Source organism: Trichosurus vulpecula, chromosome 8 (assembly GCF_011100635.1).
Source record: "Trichosurus vulpecula isolate mTriVul1 chromosome 8, mTriVul1.pri, whole genome shotgun sequence".
NCBI lineage: Eukaryota > Metazoa > Chordata > Mammalia > Diprotodontia > Phalangeridae > Trichosurus > Trichosurus vulpecula.
This window is the reverse complement of record NC_050580.1, coordinates 176098871-176123996: the sequence shown is the minus strand read 5'-3', so window position 1 is coordinate 176123996 and position 25126 is coordinate 176098871. Positions and strand designations below refer to the sequence as shown.

Here is a 25126-nt window from a genome sequence, read left to right as displayed (position 1 = left end):
CATACACCTATTCCCAGTTCTCTTTATCTAGTTCTGTCTCTCGTTGAATCTATTTATGTGTTTACAGACCCACTCATCTATTCGTATGCCCGAATCTTTATTGAATTAATGGGGAGAGCCTCCTTTGTAACTCATCGCTACTGAGCATCTAGGAAACGCGGCCCCCTCGAAAGGTTGAGAGGACAGGTTCAGAAAGGTGGGGGACAGAAGACTGGGAGGAGATGTTCTACTACCCAAACGTGCTTCGGCGCCACAGTGGTTGCTTTGCCACTATCTGGTGAGGGCGCGAAGGGGGCTTTTGGGGGAGGAGGCTGGGAGCAGCTGAGAGAGCGGGGTGGAGGAGGGAAAGAAAGACTGAAGAGTCAAGGGACCAATATTCTTTCTCTGGCTTGCCTCTAACCCAGTAACCTGGGAACTCTTTAGTTTCCTCATCTGTAAAAGGAGGTAGCTGGACTAAATCTCTAAAGGTTCCTTTCCATTTTTGACACTCTGTGAGTTTGGTAAGGGAGGCCCCTCCCGGCACCCCAGTGCCCCTCCTGCAGGACCCTCTCCTGTCCGCGGCGTCCCCACTCGGTTGGCTCATGTGCTTGTGCTTTCGGAGTGACTGATTCTTCTGTTCCTGTCTACAACCAGGCTGGCAGCGACAGGTGGTACAAGGCTAGTGAGACGCGAGTACCTGAAGGTGGATGTGGTGGAGACATGGTAAGAGCCCCTGCCATTCAGGGGGCTGGGGCGAGAGGGAAGTAGATGCTATTGATAAGAACTGTCACTACTTGGGGAGCAAGGTGGGGGAGGAAAAATAAGGTTTATCATTTGGGAAAATGCTAGGACCAAGAAGGGAGTGGTGGAGGGTTGGAGCCAGGGACGCTGGCGGTCATTTGGAGATTCACCAGGTAAGGCTGTTGTCCCCCGCAGTGAGAAGATCCTGCAGTATATTCTGGTGCAAGTACCGCCACCTCTGCCGGGTGTCCCCAGGCCCCGCTTCTCCCTTTATCTCTCCGCCCAGCTCCAGTTCGGTGTTATCCGTGTCTATTTCCGCCAGTGCCAGTACCTTGTGGGTAAGGTGGCGAGGGAGGATGAGGAAGATGAACTCAGGGAGATGAGGAGGCAGGTCACCTGAGAGGGCTCAGAGCTGGCTGGGTGGGCTGAGAAAGCTGAAGGGCAGGAGTGCCATGGGAGGAGACAAGTGGGCTTAGAAGGTGAGGCACAGTTTGTCCTCTGCCTTCTCACTTTCTGTACCCGTCCCCGTCCCACAGAGGATATCCAACATATCCTAGAGCGCCTACACCGAGCCCAACAGCAGATCCGTATTGACATGGTGGAACCAGATGTGTGAGTACATGCTCCAAATTAGGTATTACCATTCCAGGGCCAGGGATATGGAACTTTTCCCAGCTCAACTCTTGGCCCCAAGTCCTTCCATCTCTATCCCATCCTTGCCTCCTCCTGACCATGGTTTTGGTCTTACCCTGGTCCATCTTTTCCCTTTGTCTAACTACCCACACAGATCTGGTCTCCTACTGCCTGACCCCCTGACCACAATGGAGGCCTTGGAAGAGGCCCCTGACCCCTTCTTTGGAGTGATGGCCATTGACCCTACCCTTCCAAGTCCCCTGAGTATCCCACAGGTATGTATGACAAACTAGCCTTCTCAGTGTCGATGTAAGGTCAAACTGCCTACCTAGGTGGGGAGACAGGTACTTACTGGTCCTTACTGGTATAGCTCAAGTACAGGTCTTCCCCTATCTAGGGGTGAGACAGTGCTGTGACCCTGCCTAAACCACCTAGGCAACACCTAGCCAGTAGTATTCTCTGTGGAATAGAAACCCATCATAAGAATAGTTATTTGGTAACATATATAGGATTGGGATTGGGAGAAGAGGTTCGTATGTCAGGGGGCTTTAAGTATTTTTCTGTTAAGTACCATATGGAAAACAGAGCAGGAAGCCCATAACTAAACCATATGCTTTGGACTTTGCCCAAAGGTTCGGCACCTCTTGGAAGCCCCAACCCCTGAGAGGATTCCTGTCTACCCTCCACCCAGGAAGCCAGGTGAGCAGTTTCCTGGTTCCCATGCGGCCAGTTAGGTGGCCAGAGAATTATCTTTCTGGAAAGGGACATAGGAAGGCATATAGGGCTGTGGGACTAGCTTAGAACCCTCAAGTCAAGAGGAGTGGTACTGACATCGTCTCCTTCACTCAGAAAAACCCCCTGTCACTGTCCCGACTCCTGAAATCATCACCCTTCAGGAGGCAGAGCCAATCCAGGTGCTGCACATCGAGGTGAGCAGGATTCTAGAAATGGAGGGCAATCATCTCCTTCCCTGAACAGAGACCAGACGCAGGTCCTGAATTCCCCAGGCACTCTTCCTCACCCGTCTCATTTTCCCCCCATATCCTCCCACCCATGAATGGGCTATTTCTAGTTTGTGCTTGGAACTGGTCCCAGTTGATGTCTACTTGGTTCTCCTTTCCCTGCATATGTGCCCATTTGGCCCAGGGAAGAAATGCATTCATTCCCGGGTACTACCTCCACAGGGTGAGATGGACCTACCAGAAATCTCCAATCATGACCTAGACCTGCTGATGGCTGCGGAAGAGGAAGCTATTTTGGCTGAGGAAAAGGGTAAAATCCCCCCACCCCTGGAGCACCTCATGTCATGTCCCAGATGGTCAGCCCTCTGGCAGGGATAGGGTTGGAGGAGAGTCAGGAGGGAGGAAAAGGGGGTACTTCTGAGCCACTTAAGGATGAGGTTGCTGATGGCAAGGAAATCATCCCATCCCATCCCCTCTACCTCCTGTCTCCCTTTCAGCTAGAGTGTCAGTGGAAATTCCCCGGGTCCCTGAGCTGGAAATCACCCCTAGGCTATCCCCCCCACCTCCGGCACGGTAAGCAGGCCAAGGCAGGGTTTCATTTCAGGAGCTGAGTGAATGTGGGTGTGGGTGGCAGTTCACAATCATAACGTCCCATTCGTATCCTTGCCTCCAGGATCCGGGAGCTGGCAGAGCCCATCTTAGAGAAGGAACTAGTTCCTGAAGAGCTTGGGTTACTGGTCCCAGAAGCTGTTCCTCCACCCCCAGGTGAGTGGCCCTCCCTATCTTTTCACTGCCTCTCAGTTCCCGAAAGCCTAATATTTTAAGCTCTCCAAGGAAGTCCTCCTTCCCAGATGCTTATAGTACTTAATAGCTCCAGCTCTCTCTAGCCCTGCCTACACTTAAGGGAGTTGGGATGGTCCAAGGGGTGGGAAAAGTTTGGAGCAGAACCAAAGCTCCTAGGTTGCTCTTGGCAGAAGAGATCCCAACTGCAGAGCTACTTTTGCCCCGGATGCCCAGCCCTTTGGAGCCACCTGTTCAGGTCCCCAGCAGCCCTGAAGTAAGTATTGCACCCTTCCCCCTATCTTACCTAAGCCCTTGCATGTTCCTCTCTCCTGTCCCACTGGTTCAGTCTCCGATAACCCTTTCTGGGAGCTTCTGTTGAGTCTTGGGTGAATCTGGGTCAGGCTAGTAGGTAAACCACAACGCTAACAGATGCCTTGTTTTCCTTGAATTATAGTTGATTCTCCCTGAGTTGTTCCCACCACCTCAGCCTCCACCCTCCCGCCGCCGGCTCCGGTTGTATGATGAAGAGACCCAGATTACTGGAGAGGAATTCCAAAGGCAAATTATACAAACCCAGGCCCACACCCGGGAATGTGTGAGTATGGGCAATGAAAGATGGCAATCATGGGAATACAGGGCTTTAAGGTGATGAAAGAAGGGAACAAGAATTGAGTATCTTAGAGAGGGCAACCCAGAGCTCCTTCCAGCCCGTCTAAATGATACAGTGCAGGTAGTAACATGAACTCTTTCTGTGATAAGCCACAAGAAGACAGTGGGGGCAGAGGGAAGATTTGGAGCCAAAGGATGGAGGCTCAGATGCCAGTCTCTGCAACTTACAACTTATGTGACACTGGAAAAGTAACCACCTCTCTGGGTCTGATTCCTCACTGAGGAGACTAGACCAGATGACAGAGGCCCTTTCAGCTTTAAAGCTATGGCCTTCCTTTCTCTTCAATGCAGCCAATGGTCCAGCCTTCCAGTCTGATGAAGAGCCCTACAGAGCTGCTGAGAACCCCAGCTTATGGTAAGAGTGGTGGAATAGGATTGGGGGATGGTAGAAGTAGAGAAAGAATGTAGAGCTCTAACTCCACCTTACACATATGTGCAACCTAAACCTTAATCCTCCTGCTCCCAGGACACAAATTCCCATCTAACCTCTCTCCTTTGTCCCCAGCAGGATGGCTACACCTAGAGCTACTAGGTCTCTGGACTCGCTGTGCCCGGGTCCCCCCAAAGGAGCTCCCATATCTGCGACCCCCAGAGCCTATCAGTGAAATAGAGGTGCCTGGTCAACTCCACTCATCACAAAAATGATCCCTCTAAATCCTAGTTTACCTTAAGTTAAATCTTTGGGGCTTGGATTATGGCAGAGGTCCAATACACTACACCAAGCACAGACTGTCCTGGAAATGTTCATCACACTGCCCCTCTCTCTCCCCCTTAGACTCTTCGAGATACCCGAGAGCCCAGTGGTCCTGTACTACTGACTTCAGGTAAAGCTTGGGAGAATGGGAGTGGAGATGATGATATGAAGGGAGAGATCCTCTCAGACCATTTCCTCCACAACAGAACTCTCCCTGGAGACTACTGAGGAAGAGAGGTCCCGCCTCAGTTTCATTCCCCCTGAGGAGAGGTGGTAAGGGGCAAGCATATTAAGGGAAGAAAGCTTGGTGGGAGGGGAGGGAAGGGAACCTTACTCTCCTGTTGCCACTATGAATACCACCTCCCAGGTGACATCTGTGTCCTCCAAGGGTCTTAGGTGAGGCGGAGGTGGAGGTGCCCGTGCTGCCTGCGGTCCCTGAGCTACCAGAGCTTCCTGAACTCCCCTTGAAGCTGGCCCCAGATCTAAAACTCCTCTCCCCAGAGGCTGTGCAAAGGTACTGATGGGAACAGGAGAAGAGAGGAGAAAGGTGTGGCCTACAGTAGGCCCAAAGAGCTCCATGGTACTAAACTAGATTGTTTCTTGGCCCCCGGCAGAGCTATTATGTTGGAGATACAGGCTTCAGGAGAAACTGATTTCAACAACCTGATTCCTCCCTTTGCCTCCCGTCTGGTGGTTGCTCGGGTCTTCTACTCGCTCCTGGGTGAGCTAAGGGTGTGTGGATGGTGGAAAGGTGTGGTAAGGCACAGGGAGCAGAGTGGCTGGGCCCAGGAACTTCCCCATCACAATCTACCCACTCTGCATCCTTTTCAGTGCTATCAATGCAGCAGGTTCTGTATGTGGAACAAGAGGAGCCCTATGGCAGCCTTCGCATCCGGCTGGGGCCTCGGTACCACCACCATTAGAGAGGCCCGTCTCTTTGGATGTAGGAGGAGCTGTACAATAAATCCCATTTCTCCTCTTCCTCCTAAGTTTCCCCTGTTCCCCACCCCAGAGCTACAGCTCATCCAAAATAAATGGACTTTATTCAAATCAGAAGTCAATCCCTTGTCCATAGAGTCCAATACGGTAACAGAACCAGCCCCAGGGATGGTTCCCATAAGGCCACAAACTGTCCTGGGGATGGGGATCTTTGGCAGGCATCCAGATGGAGCCAAGGCAGTAAGCAATGCCCCCTGGGAAGGGCAAGTTTCCCTTTCTCATCCCAAACCCAGGAGGCCACTTTCCAGGCCCTAGGTGGGGCTGAGCACAGCCTGAAGTTCGTGGGCCTTGTCAGGGGGCAAGGAGCCCAGTGCTGCCTGGAAATTGTCTCTGTGCTGCTGGGCCAAATGAGTGAGGAGCAGCAGCAATGCAGCCTTGGTGTCTGGGGGTGAATAAGCAGAGTGCAGAGTCACCAAGGAGGGCAGTGCGAATGATTTATCATAATCACTTTCCCACCCACTCAACCCCTGGTCCTCCCTCCTCCAAGTATGCTTGCTACTCTGCTCACCTTGTGGGACCTTGCCGGCACTTAGGGTAAGACTGCATATCTTAAGGATCTCAGGAGCCACATCGACCACCTGTAGGGAAGGTGAGGGAGGAGTTAAGTTAGAGTAACCTCAGTGACTCCTGTCTCTCCCCCCGCCCCCACCTACACAAAGAGCCCAAGAACTGGGGTGAGGGAGCTAGGACTGAGATTCCTAGACCAGGTACCTGCTCAGGGAAGCTCTGATGCAGGAAGCTGAAAAATTTTCCCATAGTGACCCATTCCTCCAGGTCCTCCTTCAGAGGTAATGTCTGGAACAGCGTGGTCAGTACCTAAATGTAGCAGAGTCAGCTGAATGAATAACTCTTCTTCTCTACTTAAGGGACACCCCCCCGCCCCTCACCTGGATCCCCTTTCCCTTCTACCTTGTACACTCAGTACTCCCTCCTTTCTCCTCCTACCTGTTTCTGGGGTCTTTCTGTGCGGTTGGCCATCAGCAAGCGTGCAAGGGCCCCACAGATGTTGTCACGGACACGGTCATGGTGTTCCCGGGCAATGAGAGATGCCAACACCCCCAGAACCTTATGGAAGTGCCTAGGCTATAGTCAAGGAATAGGGCCCACAAGCAGGCCTCTCTTCGCAGATCCTGGCCCAATACCCAAACACCCCCCCACACACAATGGTGGGATGCAGTACAAAGAGCACCAGACTTCGAATCAAAAGGTTTGGGCTCCAGTCCAGCTCTGCCACTATACCTTGAGCAAATGACTTCACTTTTCTGAGTTTTGGTTTCCTCATCTGTGAAATGAGGAGGCTATTGGTTGCAGGGACTGATAATAAAATAGACCTTCCCCCTCAGGAGAGGTGGGGGTTATGGGTAAAGAATGTTGGCCACCCTCATTGGTTTTGACTGTATGGGACATAGATCAGAAAAAACCCATCAGCAAAATGTCAAGGGTAGGAGTAGGGAACCTGGGGCCTTGAGGCCTTAATAAAAGGATTTGTTCTGTAAAGTTTGGATTCAAAGGGCCACACTTGAGGACCCAGAGGGCGACATGTGGCCTAGAGGCTGCAGGCTGCCCACCCCTGGTCAAGGGGATGAACAAGATGCAGTTCTGTCAGGCCCTTCCCCCAATCCCACCAGATGCCCCACTGATGAGGATACTCGAGGGCAGGGCAGGCCCCATGCTCCATCAGCACGCCCAGCCCAAAGACCGCATTGCTCCGCACCTCAGCATCTGAGTCTCGGGCAGCACCCAGAAGCACCGGCAGCAGCCGTGACACAAACTGGGCTGAGGAGGCCCCCAGGCCTTGCACAGACTCTGCCAGGGTTCCTATTGCAAATGACTTCTCTGCCACTGAGCAGCCTGGCTTCTGTAGAGGGGATGAGGGGCCCAATCAGGACAGGGGAAGCATGGGGGTGTACAAGTGGGGCCACAGCTGGGAACTGGAACCAGGGAATGGGGGGAGGGCAAGAATGGGGAAGTCAGACTGCAGGGGTCAGAAGTCAAAGGAAGGGAGTCACTCACCGCCTTGCGTAGCAGGAGAGGTAAGAAGCCAGCAAAGAAGGGGGCGAAGGTCTCTCCTCCCGAGGCACTTGCCAAAGCTGGAATGACTTCCCCTGCATGTTCCAGCAGCATGGCATCATATTCTGCCTGTGGGGCTGAGGTGGTCAGGGGAGCATCCAAACACCAGGATCCCATCCCAGCCAACCCTCCCAACTCTGGAGAGGAATCAAGATACAGCAGATCTCATCATAAGGGATCCCACTGCCTCTGAAAGCCTACTCTCCAATCCCAGTCTCCTCTCCTACTGTCTCACTCATCAAACCCTCTTTTGTCCCCTCTCCCTCTCCTCCTTCCCCACTCCTTCAACCACTCCCACTCCATTAGAACCACACTTGCGATACCCTAGGTTTATTTCTGGGATGTACATGCCCTCAGGACCCAGGGGGTCATCACCAGTACAGCCCTGTCACGCACTCTGGATTCACCTAGCCCACCCCCCATGCCAACCCCCTCAGACCCACTGCTGGGTTTATCTAAATTCTAGTCATCCCATCCAGTTAACATCATCCCCACCCCACCCCCCGAACCTTTCTTCGAACATCCAAGCCCCTTGATGATCTCTCTCCTTTTTACCCTATTACTCTCATCACCAGCACACAATTTTACAATTAATTTTCTCCTGTATTTTGGTTTGCTCTCTAGCTAGTTGCTAAACTGTGGATATACATTCTATATATGTCACATCTTTTTATCTCTTTTGAGGCATTAGCTTAGTGCTGGACTGATAACAAGCACTGAGTATATATTGATTAACCAACAGTGGGTGCCAGACCATGTCCCCACCCTCCATATACACACATAGTTTTCTCAGCTCCTGCCTCTTACCTGTTCCATCTCATCTTCCTCTTCCTCTTCTGGGTCCTGACAGGCTATCTAGAAAATGAGGTAAGCTTAGGCCTGGGTCAGTAAGGGCATGGGTGGGTATTGGTTACAGTACAGCCAGGGCCTAGCTCAGAACCTCCAGCCTGGCTCACTCAGCATCCCCCCCCATGCTAGGCCTGTCTTTGTCTCCTTCTAGGGCTCTCACCTTCTTCTGTAGCACAGCCTTGATGACGTTGCAGAGCTCGGCCAATCGGCTGGGAGGCTGGAGCACAAAAGACCCACAGTTTCGAAGCACACCATTCAGGGCCTCCAACACAGACATGACCACCAGTCGCTCACGCTCCGTATTCACTGCCTGAAGGAAGGATGGGATTACCCGGCCCAGGGCTGTCTGTAGTGCTGGAAAAGCAGTGTTGCCCTGACATGCCAGGAATGCCAATGACGGCTCCCTAACCATGTCTACCTCCGGACCCTGTCACCCGCCCTGCACTTGATACCAAATCCCATGCAGAACTGGGCCTCCCTCCTCACCAAAGCTGTTCTCCTCCGAGGGAATGATCTGGGAAACTTTGTGCAGAGAACAGCAAAACTGGCCCAAGGTTTCATAAGCTGACTTCCGGACATTTATGTGGGGACACTGGTGGGGAGGAAGGAGACAGACACAGCAGAGGTTACAACTTGCCTACCCTATTCAAAGGCTGACTGTCTTCCCCACTCTGCCCTTCCCAGGTCCCTTGGAACCTTACCTCCAACAGTTTGAACACTTCCTCAAAGGCATTTTCCACATATGGAAGGAAGGCCACACTAAAGAACAGAAATGCCAACATGAAGGAAGAGCTCCATTCACAGAGGAAGGAGGCGAGATCAGGGAGGATGGATGCAGGGCTTACCAGGCATTGACAGAGATTTCTCCCAGGGCAGTGCAGGTGTCTTCCTTCTCATCAAAGAAAGCGTTCTCTACATTATACCTTGTAGAGTAAGGAGAAATTCAATTAAATTGCATAAACGTGTTAAGTGGCACACCGCAAAGTATGAAGTGAAGAGGAGAGAAGCCCTGGACACAAGACTGTGAATGAGTCTGCCTAGCCTGCCTTGGTCCTGGTCAGGACATAAGTTCAGAAGCCTCTGTCCTCAACAGGAACCTCACATCCCCATCTACCTAAACCTTCTTTTGCCCCCTCTCCCTCTCCTCCTTCCCCATTCCTTCAACCACTCCCATTCCATTAGAACCACACTCTGGATACACTAGATTTCTTTCTAGGATCTACATGCCTTCAGTACTTGGGGGTCATCACCAGTACAGCCCTGTCAAGCACTCTGGATTCACCTAGCCTTTCACCTATATCCCTACAGCAAAGTTTCAGCCTTCATTGCTTCAAGGCAGCTGAGGTCTCCCTCCATGAATCCCCATTAGTCTGTCCCAACACCTTGGATACTCGCAATGGACCCAGGAAGATAGTATTGTTATTTAGAGGCCTCCTCGCTCTAGACTTTTTGTCCTACTTACAGGCAACACTGTCTCTGACTGATTGCCATAAAGACACAGTCCTCCATTTACCACCAACATCCAGTGGGTAATGTCCTCCAGTAACACCCAGATTCCTGACTCCTTGTTTCTGTATCAGTGGTTCTGGGAGAGTGTGGGAGTTGAAGGGTTTGGAAGACTCCTTGATCCAGAAGTGGATGAAAGCCGCCATCTATTCTACCCAGTACCATCACCACAACAATGAAAAGGCCTTTCACTCGTATGTACAAAAATATTGATAGCAGCTCTTTTTGTGGCACCAAAGAACTGAAAATCAAGGAGATGCCCATCAATTGGGGAATGTGGTATATGAATGTAATGGAATATTATTTTCTCTAAGAAATGAGGGGCAGATGGACTTCATAATAACCTGGAAAGATTGACACCATCTGATGCTGAGTGAGGGGAGCAGAACCAGGAGAACATTATACAGGATTACAGAATCTGTGAAGACTAACTTTGATAGACTTGGCTCCTTTCAGCAATTCAAGGTTCAAAGACAGCTCCAAAGGACCTATGATGGAAAGAGCTGTCCACATCCAGAGAAAGAACTACAGAGTCTGAATGCAGATTGAAGCAAACTATTTGCTCTTTTTTTTTTTCCCTCTTTTTTGGTTTTGTTTCCTCTTTCTCTTGGTTCATTCCATTGGTTACAATTCTTATTTACAACTTGACCATTGGGAAAATAAGTTTAATGTGAAGGTATATGTAGAACATATATCAGATTACATACCATCTCAGGGGGCGGAGATGACAAAGGGGGAGAAAATTTGGAACTCAAAAACTTGTGGAACTGAGTGTTATAAACTAAAAATAAAAAATAAATTAAAAAAAAAGTACTTTCTAACACTGAGTGACTAGGTGGACTGCCCAGTTCCCTCACACCTACTCTAGTAAAAAACATGATATCCACACCAGATTGAATAATGATATAGAAATCCAATGAGAAATCACATTAAATGACTACTTCTGTCCAAGAACTACACAAAAGGTCAATCAGAAGCCCAATAGGAATTGGGGCTACTTGTGAACCTAGTGTCAGTGTGAGCAAACATGTTGGTTACTTCCTAGCTGGACCAGAGATGGGCCAAAGAAACACGCAGCCTGCAAGGATCTGTGTCTGGAGGTATAAGAACAGAGGACGGGACTTCCGGGGGTGGAGCCAAGATGGCAGCTGGAAAGCAGGGACTTGTGTGAGCTCCCCACCACGTCCCTCCAAAAACCTATGAAAAATGGCTCTGAACAAATTCTAGAACTGCAGAACCCACAAAATAGCAGAGGGAAGCAGGGATCCAGCCCAGGACAGCCTGGATGGTTGCTGGAGGGGGTCTATTGCGCATGGAGTGGAGGGGAGCAGAGCTCAGTGTGGGAGGCAGCAGGACCAGCCAGACCAGGAGCCAGGCAGAACAGGCCCTAGCACCCTGAATCAGTGAGCTGTGGCAGTTACTAGACTTCTCAACCCACAAACACCAAAGACAACAGAGAAAGTTAGTGGGAAAAGTTTCGTGGGACAGAGTTCGCAGTTCGGCCACCGCCACAGGGGCAGCGGGGGAGGTGCAGCTACAGAACTACAGCTGCAGTTACTTCCGGCCCCAGGCCCACGTGGTGGGAGGAATTAAGTGGCAGATCAGAGCAGGAGTGCAGAGTTTGCTGAAGATTTGCTTCAGGTCCGGGTTGGTGGTTCTTGAGGAAGGAGGAGTGCTGGTGTGGCAGAGCTGGCTGTATAGAAATAGCTCTGAAATCAACGGCGCATCCCCTCAAGCTTGGAACAAAGTACTCTTTGTTCTACAAGCAGTCATACCCCGACAAAAAACCCAAGGGTCAAGTAAGTTGGCTGAGAACATGGCCAGGCAGCAAAAACACACCCAGATTCAGTCTCAGACTTTGGAATCTTTCTTTGGTGACAAAGAAGACCAAAACATATGGCCTGAAGAAGTCAACAAAGTGCAAGAGCCTACACCAAAAGCCTCCAAGAAAAACATGAACTGGTCTCAGACCATGGAAGAGCTCAAAAAGGAGTTGGAAAAGCAAGTTAGAGAAGTAGAAGAAAAATTGGGCCGAGAAATGAGAATGATGCAAGAAAACCATGAAAAACAAGTCAAGACCCAAAGAAATACTGAAAAAAATATTGAAGAAAACAACACTTTAAAAAATAGACTAGCTCAAATGTCAAAAGAGCTACAAAAAGCCAATGAGGAGAGGAATGCCTTGAAAGGCAGAATTAGCCAAATGGAAAAGGAGGTCCAAAAGACCACTGAAGAAAATGCTACCTTAAAAATGAGACTGGAGCAAGTGGAAGCTAGTGACTTTATGAGAAATCAAGATATTATAAAAAGAACCAAAGGAATGAAAAAATGGAAGACAGTGTCAAATATCTCATTGGAAAAACCACTGACCTAGAAAATAGATCCAGGAGGGATAATTTAAAAATTATTGGACTACCTGAAAGCCATGATCAAAAAAAGAGCTTAGATATCACCTTTCAAGAAATTATCAAGGAGAATTGCCCTGATATTCTAGAGCCAGAGGGTAAAATAGAAATTGAAAGAATCCACAGATTGCCTCCTCAAATAGATCCCAGAAAGAAAACTCCTAGGAACATTGTCGCCAAATTCCAGAGCTCCCAGGTCAAGGAGAAAATACTGCAAGCAGCCAGAAAGAAACAATTTGAATATTGTGGAAAAACAATCAGGATCTGGCAGCTTCCACATTAAGGGACCGAAGGGCTTGGAATATGATATTCCAGAGGTCAATGGAGCTAGGATTAAAAACAAGAATCACCTACCCAGCAAAACTGAGTATCATGCTCCAAGGCAAAATACGGACTTTCAATAAAACAGAGGAGTTTCAAGCTTTCTCAGTGAAAAGACGAGAGCTGAATAGAAAATCTGACTTTCAAACACAAGAATCAAGAGAAGCATGAAAAGGTAAACAAGAAAGAGAAATCATAAGGGACTTACTAAAGCTGAACTGTTTTGTTTACATTCCTACATAGAAAGACGATGGGTATGATTCATGAGACCTCAATATCATAGTAGCTGAAAGGAATATGCATATGTGTGTATAAACATATATATACATATGTGTGTCTGTGTGTGTATATATGTAGGTGTGTATATATATATATACACATATATACACACACACAAAGGGCACAGGGTGAGTTGAATATGAAGGGATGATATCCAAAAAAATAAAATCAATTTAAGGGATAAGAGAGGAATATATTGAGAGAGGGATAAAGGAAGAGATAGAATGGGGTAAATTATCTTGCATAAAAGTAGCAAGAAAAAGTGGTTCTGTAGGAAGGGAAGAGGGGGCAGGTGAGGGGGAATGAGTAAATCTTGCTCTCATCGGATTTGACCTGAGGAGGGAATACCACGCACACTCAATTGGGTATCTTGCCCCACAGGAAAGAAGGAGGAAGAAGATAAAAAAGGGGGGACAATAGAACAGAGAGCAGATGGGGGGGAGGAGGTAACAAAAAACAAACATTTTCAAAAAGGGACAGGGTCAAGGGATAAAAATTCAATAAAGGGGGATAGGTTAGGAAGGAGCAAAACATAGTTAATCTTTCACAACATGAGTATTGTGGAAGGGTTTTACATAATGATACGTATGTGGCCTATGTTGAATTGCTTGCCTTCTTAGGGAGGGTGGGTGGGGAGGGAAGAGGGGAGAGAATTTGGAACTCAAAGTTTTAAAAACAGACATTCAAAAACAACAACAAAAAAAAGTTTTTTCATGCAACTAGGAAATAAGATACACAGGCAATGGGGCACAGAAATTTATCTTGCCCTACAAGAGAAGAAGGGAAAGGGAGATGGGAGGGGAATAGTGTGACAGATGGGAGGGCTGACTGGGGAACGGGGCAACCAGAATATACGCCATCTTGGAGTGGGGGGAGGGTAGAAACAGGGAAAAAATTTGTAATTCAAACTTTTGTGAAAATCAATGCTGAAAACTAAATATATTAAATAAATATGTATAATCAAGCAAAAAAAAAAAAGAACAGAGGAGAAAGCCATGGGAAAAACAGACCTTGGAAACTGTGGGGTAACTTAGCCTTTGTACACAGCCCAAGTACAAACTAACGCTGAAGAGGTAGACAAACCACTCACCAACCAGTACAAAAAGTTATCTAGAGATGGCCCCAAATCCAGTCTAACAGGAGAAATAACTGTAACAGATGTCTACAAGAGATTCAAAGGAAAAAATGGATTTGGCCACAAGGACTATACATAAATGCCTAGAAGCAATGAAGCAACAGATAAAAAATGAAATAAAAGCTCTAGAAGAAAGACATGTGAGGAGAATGAGAGCGGTAAACTTTACCCAAGAAATGGACTCCCTGAAAACTAGATTTGACCAAACATAAATCGATGACTCCGAGACAAGAAACATCAGAACAAAATCATAAGACTGAAAATACCCCAGAATATTAAAATATCAAATATCAAAAACAACTGACCTGGAAAATGGGTCAAGGTGATATAATTTAAGAATCACTGGGCTCCCTGAAAAATGTGCTTAAAAAAAATCTGAATACTTTATTTCAAAAAATTATCAACAAAAAACTGTCCAGATCTATCAGAACCAGAAGGCAGTGTGAAGACAAGACAAACCCAGTGATTATTTCCTGAAAGGAATCTGAAAAGTAAAAGTCCCAGTAAGGTCAGAGCCAAAACCCAGAGCTTCTACACCAAAGGAATTAAGAGTTTCAAACAACCATAATCAGGATCACATAACACCTGGTAGCTCTTATTATAAACAAAAGAATATTTTGGAATATAATATTCCAAAAGGCAAGACTTACAACTAACAACAACTTATCCTGCGAAGCCGAGTGTTATCCTACGGTGGGGGTAATGGACCTTTAAAAGAACAGAGAATTTTCAAGCATTTCTGATGAAAATATTAGGTGAATAGGAGCTCTGAAATACAAATACAAGAGTCAAAAGAAACTTAGGCAAATTTATATAAGCAAATGAAAGGTGTGGTATGATGATATAGTGCTAACATACTAGTAGGCAGAAGATAAACAAGTATCTTCAAGTCTTAAAAAACTACTGAGGGAATTAAATGAGAAAAACAGGACCAATGGTGGAGTGGGTTGGACTGGTTTTGTTCTGATGGTTTTATGACTGTGAAGAAAAAAAAGAGGGTAAAAAGAATATATTAAAACAGAAAGGAGGAAAAAGGGGGTAGAGAAATGGCTATTTCTCATAATTGGGATTAATAAGATTATAAAAACATGGAGAAAGAGGTAGTGGCATACTAGCATCAGATGAACCTTACTCATCCAAAATGAACAAAGAGTTGAACTTACACATATATACAGTTTTGTATAGAAATACCCTAAACTCAACAGAAAAACAAGTGGGGATAAGAAGGAATTTAAAAGGGAGGGGACAGTCATGAGAGAAAGAAACTTCCTGATCCTAATGGGGAGATAAAAAGGTGGGGGGCGTGGGGAGAGAAGAACTAGAATCTAAGAGGGTGGTCTTAATTTGCCTCTTAAGCCTTAGCTAGAATGGATGTCTATGAATGTAATAGAATATTAGTGGCATGATAAAGTGAGCACAACAAAGAGAATCATTTACCCAAAGACAGCAACACTGTAAAGAAAAACAAATGAAAGATTAAAGGATTCTCAATCAGTGTAGTGACCAAGCCTGTTTCCAGAGGACTTATGTTAAAGTATGGTACTGACCTCCTGATGGTGGTGATGGACAAAAGAGGCTCATGTTTCTGGATGTGGTCACTGTATAGATTCATTTTGTTTGGCTCTGCTTATTTGTTACGTTAGGCTTTTTTTATTGTCTTTAATGGGGAAGGGGAAGAGCTGGAGGAAGGAATTAACAACAATGATACCGAAAAGAGGGGCCATTAAAATATTTTTTTAAAAATGTAGATGACCATGCAAGAAAGTTCAGAAGGAGAAAAGAAAAACAGGAGTTTTAAAAGTAACATGGAATTTATTATATACATTTTTAAAAGAGCAAGTGGTATTAAATGGAGACTCACAGTTTTATATGCAATCTTCTTTTTGTGTTCTGCTTATATATATATATGGAAATTCTCATTTTTTTTTGGTGTTTAAAAATATTTAGTTAAAAAAATTTTTAAGAGCTGAAAAGGTCTACTATCTAGATAACAAAACACTCCCTTCAAAGCAGAGAGGCAAGCACAATATTAGAACAAAACAGCATATGCATTGTCAGACAAAATGTCTGTATCTGATGTATTCACTTAATTTTTTTTGTCTCAAGGGTGGGTTTAATGTGGGTGCAGAAACTGACTATGATAGAAAGCCAGAACTTATCAATAATATGCGTTTAAAACACCACTACCAAAACCAACACCAGCAACAAAAGCATGGTCAGAATTTGAAAATCTTGGCTTATCACCACATGAGTAGGTAATGACCTACTCTGTCCTGTTTCACTGAAACCACATGACAAAAGCAACAATGCTTCCGTTCTCCATGATCACTGAGTGCCCAATACCAAGACTGAGGCTTTAGAACACCATGTCCAACCAGGAGCCAAACCCATGCTCCACACGCAGAGTATTTCTAACTGTGCATCACCCCCCTCTACTTTGAGATCAGGCAAAGAAATTAGTACTGTATGCAAATTCAGTCAGGCCACTGGGAACACAATCACGGAACTGATTCACCTGATCATTTGTCTTCCCTGGTGTTTGAGAGAGTACAAATTCCCACTGCCCTCCATCATCACAGGACTCCTGGAGTGGAAACCCCAGTCACAGGACTCTCCCCAGCCCAAACAGAACCCTCCCTTGTAACAAAGAGCAATCAAAATAAATCTGTGAAATTTTTAAAATTCTTTTTTATGAGGCTAGGTTAGGATATATTCATAAATGAAGGTGTAAAAACAAAATATCACTCCATTTGCCATGCCTGAAAATGCCCTCAATCTCAAGACCATGAGACCTTTCCACCTGACTTACAGCTGAAATTTCCCATGTGTTGTCTCCACCATCAGAAGGTGAGCAAGAGTGAAGGAAAGGACAGTCTCTACTTTTCTATTTGAATCCCTAGCGCTTAACACAGGACTTTGTATGTAGTGAGCATGTAACAAATGCCTTCCCATCCATTCATCTTGCACCTACAATTCTATTTATGAAGATGATTCCCCAATTTACTTCTCTAGCCCCTAATCCCTCTCCTCAACTCTGGTCTCACACCACCAACTGCCTGTGGATATCTGCCACTGAAGGTTCCACTGGCATTTCAAACACAACATATTCAAAACAGAACTTGTTTTCCCCCAAATCGTCTCATTCCCACTGAGGTCACCAATATCCTTCCAGTCTATGCAGGTTCACAGTCACTTGATGTCACTCTTGACTCTTGACTCTCCCCTCTCCTTCCCATAACCAATCAGACACCTCTATCCTGTTTCTTCAATCTACCACCCTAGTCTCCCTGGGATGACTTCAGTAGCTTTCTAGTTGGTTTCCCTGCTTTCAGACTTACCCTCTAACCCATCTTCCTACACAGTGAAACCTGACCGCACCACTCCCCCGTTCAGAAATCCAGTGGTACCATCTCCAGGGAAGAAACGCAAACTCCTTAGCTTAGTACTCTTAGCCTTTCACAATCTAGTTCTAACACTAGCATTCCTTTTCTAGGCTTAGGTCAAGTTGCTCCCCTTCACACACTCCATGATCACATCAAACTTATGTACTCACTATTTCTCCAAGTTAACATTCCCTCTCTCCCAATCCAGTATCTTGGTGGTTATCCTTTGTGCCTAGAAAACAGGCATGCTTCCCACCTGTAAAAATCCTAAGCTTCCTTCCTGACTCAGAGTAAGGACACCACCTTTTCCTGATCCCAAGAGAGGTTAATGCTTTCACCTTGTTCCTTGTTATCTTTCCTCAAATTTTCTCATCCATTTCTCTCAATAGAATATAAACTCCTTGAGGACAGGAACAATTTTTTTTCTTTTTGTATCTCCAGTGCCTAATAGAACAATTGGCTTACAGTAAACCAGTAAGCATAAATGCTGATTGAATTATTAAACTGAAGTGGCTACTACATTCCAAGTACTGGTGCTAAACACAAAACAGTCTTGTTCCCAAGAAACTTAAAATTTCTACCAGAAGTGATACAGTATGTACAAAGGTAAATATAACACCAGGCAATTTTGGGAAGGAAAGAACATTAACCAGGGAAAATCAACACTGGCTTCAGAGACAAAAGAGGTGGCATGAACAGAACATAAAAGATGGAAAGATGAACAGCTATGGAGGCCACCACAGTTGCCAGTTAATGAGGTATCTCAACGACTTCCTCTTCAGTCCCAGAACATGGCTGACCCTCCCTGCTTCACCAGCCACCCCTGCCTCACTCCCCTTGGTTTCACACCCTGAGATCTCAGAGTCCTCCTCCTCTTCCTCAGTATCTTCATCCATCAGCTCCTCCTCATCTTCCTCTTCTCCCTCACTCTCATCAAAAAGCAGGAAGGAGGTGGTTGTGTCATAGACGGGCTGCGAGAGTGTTTGTCAGGGTTAGCAAGATCCTGCTCCACCTTCCCACCAGTCCCACCCTTGAGACACGGCCCAGCACATTCCCTTCTCCACTGTCAACAGTCCCATCCTTACCACGATGCCCTCAGTTGAGCGCAGTGATGAAATCATAAGTGTGGTGATTTTCGGCAGATGGGGGGCCAGCTCCTCACCCATAAGCCCTGACAGTGCTGCGAACAGACTATACCTTTTAGGGGAAGCAGATCAAATAGAAAGAGGTAAAGCACAGCCCTACTAGAAAAGGAAATCAGACCAAGGCTAGAGGATACAGTTGAGATAACAAGAAACAACAACAAAGATTCAGAATTAAAGAATATGGCTAAGAAATCCTATATTAGGGACAAGAATTTGGACAGGTGAGATGGCTGAGTTCCCAGATCACTCACGTGCATCGACGTAGATCTGGGTCATCCACTTGGTTACAGAGGCTAAGTCCCAGGTGGCAACACTCCTCAGCCAGGGGTTTCATGGGTTCCCCCACTGCTCGAGCCAAAACTCCCAGAGTTTCTGAGAAAAGGTCAAGAAAGATAGGGAGAAAGCATAGAATGCTTTCAAAGATAGCTGGGCTAAAGTAGTTCTGGGGAAGAGGGATACTTGGGAATATGGGCTGGATGAGGGAAGGAAGGTAAGTAAGATCAGTTGGGAATTGCGAAGTCATGAAGTGAAACAAATTTGGAGGGGCAAAATTAAGAACCACAAGAACTTGGCAGAGACAAGACAAAGCTCCAAGCAACTCCGTCTAATTAGCAGAAATCTGTCAGATGAAATTGGGAACAGTAAAGTGGAGAAGTTGAGAAGGGATGCTCTGAAAAACACGGTAGGGTGTGAGGAAGGAATGCTCACCAAGACTCTGGATTTGCACAGGTCGAAGGTCCTCACGACCGGTCACCAGGTATTCCCGAAGATGCTCCATGATGGTGGGGAAGTAAGGTATCAGGGAGCTTTGAGCTGCACTGGCTGTAGGAATAGTGAAGTTAGCAGGACTAGAAGATGAGAAACACCCCCCACAAATACATTCTTTGGAGAGGCCTGCATAATGCTTTTTCCACCCCAACCTGGGCAGCCCCATCGCCCCACCTCACCGATGGCCCCCATCGCGCTCACAGCCAACTCCTTGGCTCGGGGGCTGGTAGGTTCTCTAAGGGGCTGGAGCATCCTCTCCATTAACTCTTGGAGGTATGGCTCTACCTCTTGTCCTACAGGGATGAAAGAATTATAGAGCTAGAAGGGAGACTACATAGTCCAACCCTCATTTTATAGGTGAGGAAACTGAGGCCTAAGGTCACACAGATAGTAAGCATCAGAGGCAAGATAAAAAGTCTAGCCCTTTGCCTATACCAGGTCAAATTACACCAACTGTACTACGCTATATGGTCAGGCCAAGGCTCCTTGATTCAGCACTCTTCTCTAGACCCAGCCTCAAATCCACTTCTTATCAAGTGAGGAATAACCAAATGACTCATCACAATCTCTGTCCCAGCATGAGGCAGTACCTAAGAGAAAGTGCTCTGCTTGTCCCATTCAATGCTACTGCCATTGCAAAAACGTTTCCATGCTACCCACCTTAAAACAATGGGTACAAACTCCAGGCACTGCCAAGTCCCATTCCTCTCCCCCCATCCCCGACCCCCCCCACCACCCTGGGAGTTCCCTCCCTCATACCCAAGTTCTCTACAAAATTCTCCAGGGCATAACAGGCCTTGGCGAGGTGTCGTGTATTTCCAGGTGGCACAGACTGGAGATATGCCAGAAGCAGGGGCATCACTTCACCAGAGTAGCTGCTGATGTTAGGCTATAGGGAGGGACAGGAAGAGATCAGGCTGGGTGATGACGAAGTTTGAATGAAGAGGTGGATATAATGTTGGGCAGGGAACAGAGGCTTGGGGTAGGAGTAGAGGACCCAAGGTCCCTAAGAAAAAAGAGGAAGGACATGGCAGAGTGAGAGCCAAATAGATCTTAGGTGGGCAGAACTTGGGGGAAGGAGATGCCAGCTTCTACCTTACTAACCTGTAGGTTCTCTGAGAACTGGCCCATGGCAAACAGTGCAGCATTGCGCACCACCTGGGAAGGATCAGCCAAGCCCTTGCACACGATCTGCAGCAATGGGGTCAGCAGTCTGGGAAGATGAAGGTAGGGACACGAAGGGAGGGTCTGAGATAGGGAGAACCCAGCAGTGGATCCTACCATACCAAAGTGGGGGAAAGGAAGTAGTCTCTAGGGAAATCTCACTCTCTTCCCTCCTACTGGACGCCTCGTCTCTCTCCTTTGTCCAAATACCTTCAGACCCTCATGCCCCATGGTCTCCCTGAGGCCCCTCTTTACAATCAGGTCCTGTTCTTCCTCCTTCCAGGGCATACCTCTGTCTGATATAGTCACCAGCACCATCGGACAGCACCGCCAGCACCAGAAGTCCTGCTTTTCGTTGATATGGGTTTTCTCCATGAAGGTTCTCATCCAGCAATGGCATCTATCAAAGGAGACAGATACAAGCCAGCACTTCTATTACCACTCTTCCACTTTGCTCCCTACCCTTCCAACCCCAGTCAGGAGCAACAGATACTCCCTCTAAAGAGGGCAGTAGTCCTGGGGTCTGACTCCCAGCTCTGCGACTGTGAGCAAGTCACTTAACCTCTGGGAGCCCATTTCCTCATCAGTAAAATGAGGACCGAACTAGACGGCCTCCAATGTTTCCTCCAACTCCAAATCTGTGATCTTACGATCTGTGAGCCCGGTGCTGCCATAGAAATATTGGTGTCCAATTCACTACCGAAAAACAGATTAGGCCAACGTGAAGAAAGGAGAGAAGTCAAGCTTCTGAACAACACTCACCAACTGCGAAAAGAGTTTCTCTGGGGCCAGATGTAGGGCCAGTACGTCTATCACCTAAAAAAAGAGAGGCTTTAGTCTTCAACTCTCTTCTCTTCCCCATCGTCCTCACACTCCTGACATCCAGTCCCAATTTTCTACCTCTCTAGAAACTAGACTGAGCCTCTCTTTGTTTACACAAACCCTGCCATGACCCTCTTTCCCTCACTTACCCTACGTCTTCTCTCTAGTGTCCTTGTGGCCCACTAGGTCCCTCCTGCTGTTCCCCTTCCCACCTGCACAGCAAACTGCTTGGGCGTTTCCACCTCCAGTCCTCCCTCCAGCTCCTCCTCCTCAGTATCTTCGTCTTCTGGATCCAGATGCCCTGGAGGGGGCTCGGCAGTCATGATGGGGAAGAGGGTGTGCAATATGGTGCTTAGTAGTCGGTGCTTCAGTAGAGCCTAAGAGCATTTGGGGTGAGGTAGCAGATGTTAGAAGGTTCTATCACGTAGCTGTTTCTTCACTCCTAATGTTCCTTCCTTCTAGCCCTACAAATCCAAGTTTACAAGTCTAAAAGAAAGCTAGGGAACTTCATGATCAGAGGAAAACAACTGTGGCTTGTAGGAGTAAGAGCACCTAAATATAAATAGCACCTAAATATAAATAGCACAGGATTAAATACGCTTGAACTGACTTTGCCACCAGGCTACTTACTACTTGTACAATGCCTCGAATTAAGACCCTAAATAGAGGCAAGAAAGCCCAACAGAAAGGTAGGGATGATCCAGAGAGTGGCTGGGGCAGTGCGGGTTAGTGGGCAGAGCAGCAAAGCTTACTCACCTTGCTCTTAAGTTTGACAAGAAAAGAGACACAGCAGAGAACCCGTACTCGTACTGCATCCCCCAATGCGACGGTCCTAGCCACCTATGCCAAAAACAAATGTGATTCAGAGATGGAGAAACATCTTGCCAGGAAAGCTAACAAGGGGCTCTGCCAATCTTCCTTACCTCCAGACAGAAGGTGAGAACCTCAGAGAGGTATGGGGTGATGATTGGTAATTCAGATTCTAGCAACTCATCTAAAGCTTCCAGGGCCTCACAGGCCTTTGTCTAATATAAAAAGACAGATGGTTTTTCTGTAGATAATTCAGGGGCCTGAACTGTATGTTCCCCTCCCCTTCCCAGCAGCACTGTTGCCCTTCCCTTCATTCTTACCTCATCTACTCGGATTAGTGTTTGCAAAGCCAGAATGACCTTAGGTACCAGAGTCCTGACATGAGGCTGCAAGAGTAAAGAATACAGAAGATAGCTGGCAAGTAAGTCCTAGAGGGCAGAAACATGGTAGCTAACACCTTTGACCTCCTCACAGAACTTTCCCTTGTGTGCTTGTTGTCTCCCCCATTTGACTTTGAACTCCTTGAGGGAAGAAACTGTCTTTCGCCTCTTTTGTATCCCCAGCACTTAGCACAGTGCCTGGTACACAGGAGGAGGCTTAATAAATGTTTATTGACTGACTTATGCCTAGAGACCAAATGAAGATGGCATGGAATTTTGAAAGTTTCTTAGTCACTCCTTTTAAATATTCAAAGTTCCACAAGAGGACTAGAGATGAAAGATTATCTCACTTTTTTAACTTCGCCAAAAGATAGTAGATTCTAGAATGCTTCATCAGTAAGACGTATTTACGTCTTTATGTTTGAAGGGCAAAGATAAGGTGTCTCACCAAGGCACTGGGACCCAGGTAGGGTATCATGGTGGTCAGAGTACGAAGGGAGTAGTACAGCAGCCCAGGGGAGGCCGATTCCCCCAGAGTCTCATTCAGTAGACAAAGAAGCTCTCGATGGTGTGGTCGGAATGCTTCAGGCCTTGAGGTTACCACTACACTCAGGAGGAGTAGTCCCATCTGCCCAGGGGGAAGGAAGGTAGAAGAAAAATTACCCTATAGACTTAGCCCTTTCTTGTCCCAAGCCTTGCCTGGGTTCCAACCCTCCAATATCCTCAGCCCTCCCAAGCTCCATGAACCATACCTCCCTTTCAGGAATGTGGGAGCTTCGAGTGCTGCACTGGAGCAGCTGCATCAACTGAGGCCAGGCATCTAGGCCTTCATTCCTCAGGATGGTTGCTGACAACTGGGCCAGGCTGAGGCTCACACTGTGCCTATAGGTTGGAAGAAAAAACCATGGGTGTCACTCTCATCCAAAAAAAAAAAAAGGGTCCATTTGCATGGAACAGAAGGCACAGATCCACCTGCGTCAGACACCGTCCCATTCTCTTTCTCTGACACAAACCTCACAACCTAGCTACTCCCTTTTTGACCGTTGGATGGGATATCTACTACCCTCCCTTCTAGAGGATCTGGCATGTCTCTTGCTCCTAGGAATCAGGAAGCTGAGTTGAGAGAGGAGGCAGATCTCTGAAATAGGAAATTCCCACAGTAATCAGGCTAAGGATGCTCAAGGAATATCTGGGAAAGGGAGAGTTCTATACTCACTCTGTCTCGTTCTGAATGGCTCTCAGCACCAGGGATTTCAGACTGGAATACAACAGGGTAGAAAACACTTAGGATACCTTATGCCAGGCTGTCCACTTCTGTCCCTCCCCACCACTCCTAGGTCCCTGGCTAGAGTCCTCACCTCTCCCGAGAGGACACTGCCAACCGCCTCCATCGTGTGTTAAGCCGCCTCCTGATCAGCAGTGCTGAAAACTGCCTGATCTAGGGTGTGGAAAGACGTATAAGAGTCAGAGCTAAAGCAGATGAGGGGCATAGGAGGCAGGAAAAGAGAGTGGGCCCGCAGATCCCCTTGGGGGAGGGGCAGGACCAAAGACGATGCTCCTACTTTTGGGAGTTAGAATTGAAGGTGGGGTGATCCCCTGGGACAAACAGTATAAGACCCAAGACGGGATCAAAATATCGAGGCATCTTAAGAACCGGAGGGAAGTAACCTCAGGCATTACAAATTAAGGACTCTGTGGGTGGGAGAAGTCAACATCGTCAGGGCAAGTGATCGGACACCCCAAAGGTCAGATAGAAGGAAGCAGGTATGATGGTGCCAGGGAGCTGTAGGGGTTGTAAAAAAAAAATCACTTAATAAACGGAGGGGTGGGATATCAGAGGCGACGCGCTGAGTGAGTGTAAAACCAAGAAAGGAGGAGTGACGAGAACCCCAGAGAGCAAAGAAAACTTCGGGCGGCGGGGGTCCAGTGATACCCGCTTTGGAGGATTACGGTGGAGGGGAGACGGCGACCCTCGAAGGTCGGAGGTCAATGGGGACTGGGAGGGAGGGCTCGGTCAGATCGGGCAGTACGGGAAGGCTGAGTACTTTTAACAAACCGGTGGAGTTTCGGCCCGGGTCAGGGAGTTCGGGGGCCTCTCACCTGCGGGTCGGGCGCATGGGCCAGCAGCTTGCACAAGGCTGGCACCGCGCCGGGGTTTCGGAGAGCGGCCTGGAGCTGTTCCGTGGCCTGAGGAGAGGCGGGAGGTCACGGCGGGTCTGAGGCCACCGGAGCCCCCCTCCCTCGGGTCCGGTCCCGCCCCGCCCCGCCCCGCCCAGCCGGCCCCGTCCCGTACCCGGCGGATCCGCTCCGTGTCCGGCAGAAGCAGTTCCCGGAGGATCTTTTCCAGTTCCCCGGGCTCCATGGCAGCAGAGGTAGCGGCTGCCGGCCGCAGCTCCGGCACTGGAGGAAGGGGGAGGGGCTGCACGTGGAGACACTGACACCCGCTTCCAGCGGAAGCGGCGCATGCACGCCCCGCCCCGGCGCTGCCCTTGGAGATTACCCTCTCTGCTTCCGGCAAAAGGACCGAGCTCTGCGCCCCCTAGCGTGGGGCGGGGGCATGGCTGAGGTTGGAACGCGGCCGCGGAAGCGGACCAGCGGGAGGAAGGCCGCGGCCCTCTCCACAGCGCCC

General features: G+C 47.9%; 2 protein-coding genes across 2 annotated transcripts; one reads left to right on the top strand and one right to left on the bottom strand.

Moving 5' to 3' along the window:
• Positions 1 to 221: 221 nt before the first annotated feature.
• Positions 222 to 5384, top strand: REC8 (REC8 meiotic recombination protein). Its single transcript, XM_036735708.1, has 19 exons — positions 222 to 277; positions 634 to 702; positions 916 to 1058; positions 1257 to 1332; positions 1508 to 1628; positions 1986 to 2067; positions 2203 to 2282; positions 2538 to 2656; positions 2817 to 2888; positions 2989 to 3080; positions 3290 to 3372; positions 3553 to 3693; positions 4059 to 4122; positions 4273 to 4379; positions 4543 to 4591; positions 4668 to 4734; positions 4850 to 4975; positions 5076 to 5182; positions 5293 to 5384. The coding sequence occupies exons 1-19, from the start codon at positions 222 to 224 to the stop codon at positions 5382 to 5384; spliced, it is 1746 nt and encodes a 581-aa protein (XP_036591603.1).
• Positions 5385 to 5485: 101 nt separating this feature from the next.
• IPO4 (importin 4) lies at positions 5486 to 24949 on the bottom strand. Its single transcript, XM_036735706.1, has 30 exons — positions 24791 to 24949; positions 24598 to 24684; positions 23856 to 23935; positions 23714 to 23755; positions 23250 to 23379; positions 22946 to 23125; positions 22438 to 22503; positions 22231 to 22332; positions 22064 to 22147; positions 21520 to 21684; positions 21248 to 21301; positions 20776 to 20885; positions 20426 to 20534; positions 20081 to 20210; positions 19501 to 19614; positions 19262 to 19375; positions 18805 to 18925; positions 18494 to 18605; positions 18258 to 18379; positions 9225 to 9302; positions 9081 to 9138; positions 8866 to 8971; positions 8540 to 8733; positions 8338 to 8385; positions 7474 to 7599; positions 7110 to 7318; positions 6406 to 6538; positions 6172 to 6276; positions 5969 to 6038; positions 5486 to 5842 (listed from the first exon to the last, which is right to left on the bottom strand). The coding sequence occupies exons 1-30, from the start codon at positions 24857 to 24859 to the stop codon at positions 5712 to 5714; spliced, it is 3249 nt and encodes a 1082-aa protein (XP_036591601.1). The 5' UTR covers positions 24860 to 24949; the 3' UTR covers positions 5486 to 5711.
• Positions 24950 to 25126: the final 177 nt, after the last annotated feature.

Bases quoted from the DNA above. Each gene is read 5' to 3' on its own strand.
- REC8 (XM_036735708.1), top strand. From the start codon at position 222: ATGTTCTACTACCCAAACGTGCTTCGGCGCCACAGTGGTTGCTTTGCC. The intron at 703-915 runs GTAAGAGCCCCT...TGTCCCCCGCAG, and splicing joins GTGGATGTGGTGGAGACATG to TGAGAAGATCCTGCAGTATA. The intron at 3,081-3,289 runs GTGAGTGGCCCT...TGCTCTTGGCAG, and splicing joins AGCTGTTCCTCCACCCCCAG to AAGAGATCCCAACTGCAGAG.
- IPO4 (XM_036735706.1), bottom strand. From the start codon at position 24,859: ATGGAGCCCGGGGAACTGGAAAAGATCCTCCGGGAACTGCTTCTGCCG. The intron at 8,734-8,865 runs GTGAGGAGGGAG...CTGCTTTTCCAG, and splicing joins CTCGGAGGAGAACAGCTTTG to CACTACAGACAGCCCTGGGC. The intron at 5,843-5,968 runs GTGAGCAGAGTA...ATTCACCCCCAG, and splicing joins TGCCGGCAAGGTCCCACAAG to ACACCAAGGCTGCATTGCTG.